Source organism: Chrysochloris asiatica, unplaced genomic scaffold (assembly GCF_000296735.1).
Source record: "Chrysochloris asiatica unplaced genomic scaffold, ChrAsi1.0 scaffold00037, whole genome shotgun sequence".
Lineage (NCBI taxonomy): Eukaryota > Metazoa > Chordata > Mammalia > Afrosoricida > Chrysochloridae > Chrysochloris > Chrysochloris asiatica.
In genome coordinates this window covers 21369904-21379607 of record NW_006408555.1, presented here as the reverse complement: position 1 = coordinate 21379607, position 9704 = coordinate 21369904, and the positions used below count along the sequence as shown (strand labels likewise).

Here is a 9704-nt window from a genome sequence, read left to right as displayed (position 1 = left end):
TACAGTAATGATACTAGTAATGTTTTCATGTGTTGCAAAGAAGTACCTGTTTGGTATTACAAACCATCGTATATACTTCACATTAAAAAATATATACTGCCTGTAGTTCTTTTTATTAAGCTAAACTCTTATTTGGTTTTAAGACTTACGAAGATCTTTTGGGCTGAAAGTTTTTAAACTGCCCTCATGTTTTTATATATGTCTAACCTGGTATGATGTTGTAGGGTTTGTACTGGATTGCAAACCACAAGATCAGCAGTTCAAACCCCACCATCTGCTCCTCAGAAACTCTGTACCGCGTTGCTGTGAGTTGGAACCAACTTTATGGCACTTAACTAATAGTTTTATTAGATATAATTCACCTCTTTGAAGTGTGCAATTAAGTGGTTTTCACTATATTCATAGGGTTGTACAACCATTACTGCTAATTTTGAAACATTTTTGTCTCTTCCCCCCAAAAATAAACTTCAATACCTACTAACAGTCATTTCCCACCCACACTCCCTTTCCCCCAGCCTTAGGCAACCACCAGTCTATTTCTGTCTATGTTGTTGTTGAGTACCACTGAGTCAGTTCTGACTCATAGCAACCCTGTATAGGGTTTCCGAGGAGCAGCTGGTGAGCTTGAACTATCAACCTTGCCATTCACACCGACCTTGCAGTTCAGCGCATTAACCCACAGCACTACACCAAGCTATAGGTTTGTCTATTCTGGATATCTACCTACAGATTTGTCTATTCTGTACATTTCATATCATTGGAATCATATGTGACTTTTGGGATTGGTGTGGCATTGTGGGCTAATGTGCTGGACTGCAAAGTCTTTTGAACTGCAAGGTTGTTGATTCAAGCTTACCAGCTGCTCCTCGGAAACCCTATACAGGTTAGCTTGGGGTCAGAACTAAGTCAATGGCTCTTCACAGCAACAACAACTTTCAGTTAACATAATGTTAGGTTTATTCATGTATTAGCCCTTGTTTCCTTTTTATTACCCCCCCCCCCAAAAAAAAAAATCATTCCATTGTGTGGCGTGCATTTCATTTACTTGTTAGTTGATAAACGTTTGGTTGTTTTGACTTTTAGGCTATTGTGAATAATGCTTCAGTGAACATTTATTTATGTACAGATTTTGACGTGACTATCTCTCTTGGGTAGGTTTGTTGGATCATGTGGTAACTCAGTGCTTAAATTTTTGAAGAAAATTATTTTCTACAGCAGCTGAGCCATTTTACATTCTCACCAGCAGTATATGAGGGTTCCAATTTCTGCACCTTCTTACCACATTGTTAGCTTTCTGTTTTAGATTATAGCCATCCCAATGTGTACGAAGTCATAACTCATGATGGTCTTGATTTGCACAGACCTAGTCCTGGTGTGGTGCTATAGGATAAATGCTGGACTGCTAACCGAAAGGTTGGTGACTCAAACCTGCCAGCCGCTCCTCAGAAACCCTATGCAGGGTTGCTATGAGTTGGATCCGACTCAGTGGCGTATAACAACAACAACAACAACAGTGACTAATGATCACCACTCACCTGTCAGTTTGTTGTGCTATGATGGCTTGTGTGTTGCTGTGATGCTGGAAGCTGTGAGTGTATTTCAGATACAGTAGTGTCACCCATGGGGAACAGGATTCAGTGAGGCTCCCAGACTCAGGAAGGAAGATGTGACAATCTACTGAAAACATTCATCAGTGAAAGTCTTAAGAATAGCAATAGAATAGTGCCGGAAGGGGTGCCTTGTAGGTTGGAAAGCACTCAGAATATGACTGGGCAAGAGCTGCCTCTTCAAAGTTGAATTGTTTTTAATGATGAGGATGGAGTAAAGCTTCAGGATCTTAATTTGCTGATGACTCAAAAAAAAAAAGCTCCAAATTTTCATTAGCAATCAGAACATGGAGTGTATAAAGTGTAAATACCGGAAAATTGGAAGGAAATTGAAGAAAATGAAAACAAGTGATGAGAACCAAAATATAACCTTGAATATATCCTGTGTGAATTTGAGACCATCTCAAGAATAGATTTGACTAACTGAATATTAATGGAAGACTATACAGGTTGTGGGATTACATCAAGAACATCATACATAAAGAAAGCAAAAGGTCATTGAAGAGAAAGAAAAAGACGGAGATGAATGTCAGAAGAGCCTATGAAACTTGCTCTAAAATGTAGAGTAACTAAAGCAATTGGGAGAAATGAAGTGAATGAGCTGAACAGAAGATTTCAAAGGGTTCTTGAGAAGACAAAGTATTATAGTAAAATGTACAAGACTTGGAGTTAGAAAACCAAAAGGGAGGGACACACACTTATTTCTCAAGCTGAAAGAATTGAAGAAAAAACTAAAATCTTGATTTACAATATTGAAAGATTCTATGAGCTATATATTGAACATTTAGGAAACATCAAAATAAGATGGAAGGATATACAGAGTCACTATGTCAAAAAGAACTTGTCAGTGTTCAGCCATTTTTGGAAGTAGCATCTGATTAAGAACTAATGTTATTAAAAGAAGAAGCCCAAGCTGCACTGAAGGGATTGGTGAAAAACATGGCGCCAGGAATCAGTGGAATATCAATGGAAATGTTTCAACAAATGATGGAGTGCTGGAGGTACTTACTTCCTCGTCAAGAAATTTGGAAGACAGCAACCTGCCCAATCAACTGAATGATAGTCATATTTTTGCCCATTCTAAAGAGAGGTTACCCAACAGAATATGAAAATTACCTAACAATATAATTAATATCACATGTAAGTAAAATTTTGCTGATTATAATTTTCAAATGGTTACAGTGCATCGCCAGAATTTCCAGAAATTCAAGCCAGATTCGGAAGAGAATGTAGAACAAGAGATATTATTGCTGATGTCAGATGGTTCTTGACTCAAAGCAAAGAATACTTGAGAGTTCTATAGTTGTGTTATATTGACTGTGCAAAGGAAATTACTTTGTAGATCATAACAAACTATGAGTGGCACTGCAAAGAGTGAATATCCTGTAATACTTAATTGTGTTCATGGGTAACCTGTGTATAGACCAAGAAGAGTCATTTGAAAGTAACAAAGATATATATATATATACTGACTGGTTTAAAATCAAGAAAGGTATATGCCAAAGTTATAATCTTTCTTCAGATTTACGCAGTCTGTATGCTGAACAGATATTACCTGGGAAACTGGACTTTAGAAAAAGAATGTGGAATCGGGATTGGAGGGAGACTCTTTTAACAACCTGCGACATGCAGATGACACAACCTTGTTTGCCAGAAGTGAAGAGGACTCGAAGCACATACTGATGAAGATCAAAGGCTACTACTGCATTCAGTATGGATTGAGCCTCTAAATACAGAAAACTAATTCTCACAGCTGGACCAGTAAATAATATTAGGATAAATAGAGAAAATATTGAAGTGATCAAAGACTCCATTTTGCTTGGATCCACAATCAACACTCACGGAAATAGCAGTCAAGAAATCAAACGATTTCTTACATTAGGCACGTTTGCTGCAGAAAACCTCTTTAAAGTGTTAAAAAGCAAAGATGTGGGTTTGAGGACTAAGGTGCATATGGCCTAAGCCATAGTATTTTCAGTCAACTCATATGCATGTGAAAGTTAGACAGTGAAAAGGAATACAGAAAAAGAATTGATGCCTCTGAATTATGATGTTGGTGATGAACGTGAAATGTATCATAATGGCCAGAAGAGCAACCAAACCTGTGAAGGAAGAAGTACAGTCAGAGTGCTCCTCAGAAGGAAGGATGGTGAGATTTCATCCCAGCTACTTTGGACATGCTGTCGGAAGGAACCAGTCCCTTGTTTGGTAGAGTGTCAGTGAACAGGAGGAAGACCCTCATGGAGGTGTTTTGACACAGTGGCTGCCAATGGCCTCAACCATAGCAAGATGGTGAGGACTGGGTGATGTTTTGTGCCATTGTACGTAGGGTCTCAGTGGATCGGTGATGACTCAAGGATACCTAACAACAATATATAAAATACTATATCCTCAATAAAAACTCAATATACTGATTGAAAGGGCTGACTTAATACACAGGGAAAGCAATGGAAGTTAATGTACCAAATGTTAACTGTTTGAATTGATATACTCAAATCACAATTTAAAGAAATTTTTTTAAACTATACTTTTTCTGTTATAATATTATTTAGTGTGAGGTACAGTCAGTTTAGACACACAGTAACCCTATACAGGTTTCCAAGAGCTGCTGCTGGGTTTGAACCATTGATCCTTTATTCTTGTTTCCTCTAAGTTTACCATAGTAATAATGTAATTTTTCAGATGTTATGCTTTTCTTTACTTTGAAGTCATGAGAGATTGGTGAAAATGGAAGTCCAGTATAGTTATAGGAAGAACTGTGTAGGGAGTCATAAATTCAGTCATTCTCTGAAAATTCTCAAGCTGCTCATTATGCTTGTACTTTGAAAAACAACATGATAGTTTAAATGTGTCATGAGAAGAAAATCGCTTGCATAGTTTAGATACACAGAGCATATTGGTATCTGATCCTGTGGCAACATGAAACTTAACACAGCTGAGTGGTTCCAGATAGACTGTATGTTTCCTGCCCGTAATAGCCAATGTAAATAATATACCCACCCACATCACATGTGATATTAATGCACTTATGAAAATAGCTTGGGGAGGGTAAGAGATGTGCAGATGTCAGAAAAGGTATAATATGGGTGCTATCGGTGTAGGAATTCAGTAAAAAGAAATAAGTAGAGACCTCTTGACTCTTAAAGAGCCCTCGTGGCCCAGTGGTTGCAGTGTTCTCTGCAGGAGGAAACAATGTGTCAGTGTGCTTCTGCAAAGATGTACAGCCTTGAAAATCCTACAGATGCCGTTCTGTGCTGTAGGGTTGTTAAATTGGAATAGGCTTAACTGCAGCTGCTTTGGTCTGGTCTTGGCCTTTCTTTTGCAGTTCTCTCTTGGTGCAGTTTACTCACATGGTTACCAACCAAAAAGTTGCTTGCTTGAATCCATCCAGAGGTGCATTGTGAAAAGCCCTGGTGATTTATTTCTGAAAAACTAGTCATTGAAAGAAACGCTGTGTAGCACAGTTCTCCCTATAGAGCCAATCTGATAAAGAGTCACCATGAGGAATAAAATACTGATACATGCTGCGCTGAATAGCTAGTTACTTGTCCATGCAAATATTATACTAGGTGAAAGAAGCCTGACATAGAAACATCGCAAGATTTCATGTATCTGAGCTGTCTAGGCACATATATGGAATCCTATGTGGCACTCACTGTAGGGTAAGTTACGGACTGCTAACCACAAGATCGGTGGTTCAAATCCACCAGCCACTCCTCAGTAACTAGAAGTGTCACTGTAAGTTACAACTGACGGCACTTAACAACAACAAGGCATATATATAAACAAATCTATAGAGACAGAACGGAGTCCTGGTGTGGCGCTGTGGGTTAATGCACCAGACTGCAATGCCGTTTGAACTGAAAGGTTGGTGGTTCAAGCTCACCAGCTGCTCCTTGGAAACCCTATACAGGGTCACTATGGGTTGGAACCGACTTGACAGCACTTAACAACAACAATATAGAGACAGAAAATATTACTGGAAGCCAGGGGATGAGGTAGGGGAGATTTGGGAACAACTTGCTGGCTTTGGGTTTGGTGTTTGGTTTTGGCCAACAGGTATGGGATTTCTTTTTGGAGTGATGGAAATGTTTAGAAATTAGATAGGAGAGATAGTTGCATAGCATTGTGAATAGACTGAAAAAAAGTCACTGAATTAGACACTTAAAGATGGTGAACCTTATGTCTTACCAATTCTATCTTCATGAAGAAGATTTTGATCCCATATTTATGTTCTTTGTTAAATAATAGATTAAAACAAAACAAAACAAAAACAAAAGAGCCCTGTGTTCATGACATATTTTTTCCTCGTAGCATCCTGGGGGAGAGGAAGTTCTGCTGGAACAAGCTGGTGCAGATGCAAGTGAAAGTTTTGAAGATGTAGGCCACTCCTCTGATGCCAGAGAAATGCTAAAGCAGTACTATGTTGGTGATGTTCATCCGGTAAGAATCAACACAGCCACAGGTCTGGACAGGGGACCAGGGATTGAGTTGTTATCGTGGAAAACCCATTCAGGTTAAATAGCCTCCAAAGTTTCTACTCTCACTATGCTAAGCTACAGCTTCTGATTTGCAAAGTGGCATATGTAATGTCTTTGAAAAGGGAATAAGGGAATTGATTTTGGATTATCATGAATAATTAATTTTTGTAATATAGTTAATGACATCTCTTTCAAAAATAGTGGTTTAGTTGATCTTGTAAGTTTCTTGTTAATAAGGAAACTACCGCTTGGAGCAAAAGCTTTTAAAACCATGCATGCACACACACATTATTCCAACAATGTGTTCAGAGTGGGGATCCACACCTTTCTATAGACTCTAAAGCCTCCCAGGGAATTGGTTAGTAAGTAGTTTCATACCCCAGAACTAGAAACATGCATATAGTGAGAATTCATTTGGAAATGTCTTAAAATACTTTTTTTTTTTTTCTTTTCTTTTTAACAGTGTGATCTTAAAACTGAAAATAGTGGCAAGGTAAGAAGTCTCCAGTTTCTTATATGTTTCAAGTACTTACATTTCTGTTCATTCAACTAGAATTGATTTTACAGGAGAAATTGTAAATTATTTCATAAGAGAAGTACTTAACTATTTCCCCCCACCCCCAAGCAAAAATCCTGTTTTTGAAGAATTGGACTCAGTACCATCTCAGGAGGAAAGAATAGCTGAGTCTTGAACAGTAGGAAATATTTCCTTAATGCTAAGAAAAAAAAAGTGGAAGACCCCTAACAACAGTCCATGGTTTTAAAAGAAAAGAGTTTATGGGTTGAGTTGTAGAAAAATGTCTCTTAAGAGTTCATAGAGTATGTGATGGAGAAAGATTTGGAAAATTACTTTTCTCTTACAAATTATTTTCCTTTTCTTGAATTCTAGAGGACTTGTGGAATGAAGTAACTGACAAGGACAGGCTTGTTTTTCCTTACCGCCCTTTGAATTAGCTCATAGGTTAACCCTTCACATTTACCTGATCATAGAGTAAACACAAAAGATGAAGTGTTTGAAAACATTAATATGCATTTGCATTATTTATCAGAAAGATAATATGAAGACCAGTCTATTCCCCACCAGCTAGGTGTTTCATTTCCCTTACTCCCTTATAATTTTCCTTGACTTCAGATAGCTGTTACTGTATCGTATCTTTTAAAAGGGCAGAAGCTGTAGTGCTTTCTAGAATACCATGTAAGTGATAAACCGTCCACTTTTCCTTCTTCTGGCTTCTTGCTTCTCTTTCTTAATGAGCCAGCATCACTGAACAGATTTGATACAACAATTAAAGTTGACCTAGACACGGGAATTTTTTTCAACTCATGAGAGTACTTGACATTGTTTGCCATCTATTGCCCTGTAATCCAGAGTGTTTGCATAAATTAACTCTTATGCTTGCTACACTGAACAGTTGAATGACTTACAAAAGTGGGTGAAGTGCTTTGTAAACTCTATTAGTTTGTTTGCCCTCTTCTCCTGATACATGTACTACTCATTCATGAGTCTTCAGTTCTGTAAAATTTGAATAAACCGTGGCCTTGTTTAGTGTATTGATCATACCCAGGAAACACCACTCTCAGAGTTAGTTTCACATTTGATCCAAGGGGTATTTCCATCTTGTGCTAAGACATAAACCACTTCTGCCCACAATTATGAGATAAGCCTTTATATTAAAACATTCTTGCAATTATAATGTCTAGAAGTCTACAAATTTCTTCTTGCTTGTCATCATTGGTGGTACAGTAGGTGGTTAAGATCATTCTTAGGAATGAAGAGCAGTGTTTGTCAAATTCTGTTCCTTATACCATCTTTGTTAAAATCTCTTTGTCTGTTTTTTTAAACTTATTTTTCCTAAACTTCCACTCATACTAATTCAGAATCTGCTGAAGGTGGGACTTACGAGTTTGCCTTTTAAGAAACCTATATAGCCAAGCCCTAAATTTTTCAAGTACTAATCAGATAATGAAATGTCATTTGAAAACGTAGAGAATTGTGATTCTTTTCTTTCGCAAGCACTGTCTGCCTAATGTAAGCCAAAGAAGTAGAACTGTTTCAGGCAGATTAAAACTGTTGAGCCTTGGACTTTCTGTAAGAAACATAGAAAAAGAAACCCTTTTAGCTTGCCAAATTCAGTAGTAATTGAGTCTCCAAAGGTAGGTTAACCCATGCCTAGGTTAAACAGTGACTAACGGTAACGCTTTCATTGTGTCTAAACCACATGTCTTCATTAAGTAGAGTCTGGCTATTATGTGTTAAGAATCAAACTGCTGTACTTAAGGCAGTTCAGGCAAAGAAAGTTTTTTGGAAATTTTTCAAGACCACCTACGTAGGTTGTCAGAGAGCTGTATTCCAACCTGATTTTTGTTCCTTGAAGGAATTCTTGATTCATCAGATTTATTTCTTACAGTAGTTGACAGTAAGCCCTTCTGTGCCCAAGATGTTGCTATCTCATGTTCTTTTTTTCTGTGACTGTTTTAAACAAATACTCAGTATCAAGAAATGGCGGTCAAGTTCACTTCATTAGTGGTTTTCTTTTCTCGTTGTAAGGGTGTGTGAACCTCTGTGAAGCAGTCACTTTTAAGCCTGATTAAGATGAGCCGTTTACCTTATGGGACACCGTTTTCATTTCCTTTCTGCTCTCCCTTCTACTTCTTTCCAACTCTCTATCTCCTCCACGTCTGAACCTCCCTGCCTCCCCCGCAAAAGCCACAAAAGTGCTATTCCAGAGTGTATATAAATCAGGAATTGTTTCTAATTTTTAAAAACCACTTTTCATATTGTAACCATTTACCTGTGTTCATGTACAACACAGGTAAATAATGGATGATCCTGTTTGTTTTGTTAGATTGATAATATAGAATTTTAAAACTTTTGTCTCTGTAAATCTCTTCCTGACTGGATTCGTTCCCAAGCTGAGAGCCATCATCAGTCTTTTACATGTATTTGACTTAACATTGCTTGGACTGCATTTGGTGATGAAAACTCACCTTGAGAAGATAAAGTACATACAAATCCTAATCATATTTTAAAAGTGGTTATCAATTCATTCACTTATTCAACTGAAATTATCTGAGTAACAGGTTAACTTCTTCACTAGTCAAATCTCATTACAGTGAGTAGACCCAATAACTTGAATTTTTGTTTTCTTTACAAATGTATTGAGAACTATACCTATGGATGCAATAGCTCAAAAGAGGTAACAAATCTTTACAGTGAGGATCATTCCCACCCTCTGAATACACAGGGTAGACAGGAATGGGCAGCTTGGACATTGGCTACCCAAAATGGTGGGTAGATGTGATCAGGAGGTAGGCTTCCCTTTTCACTCTTCTTCCTGAGAAATTTCAAGATGTCACTGTTGGTTGTTGTGACATAACCCAGGATTTAATTATTAGCCTGTTTCCTTTTTAGTCTGCCTGATTGGGTCCACAGCCCCATTCAGGCCTTTTCCCCAGCAATAAATAGTTCAGGGCCGGCTGTGGCTGTTTTGCACTGCCGTTTTTTTTTTTTTTTTTTGTTGTTGTTGTTGTTGTTTTTAATTGTTTTATTGTGAATTATGTGATAGTTTATATGGGCAAACATTCGCTTTACTTTCATCCTATTGTATATTGTTTC

General features: G+C 37.6%; 1 protein-coding gene across 1 annotated transcript in view; it reads left to right on the top strand.

Moving 5' to 3' along the window:
* The window catches only part of LOC102831452 (cytochrome b5 type B-like), a 74658-nt gene that overhangs the window by 50123 nt on the left and 14831 nt on the right, over positions 1–9704 (top strand). The window contains exons 2-3 of the mRNA XM_006860206.1: positions 5922–6050; positions 6552–6581. Coding sequence (XP_006860268.1) covers positions 5922–6050; positions 6552–6581 — 159 coding nt within the window. The remainder of the gene's footprint in view (positions 1–5921; positions 6051–6551; positions 6582–9704) is intronic.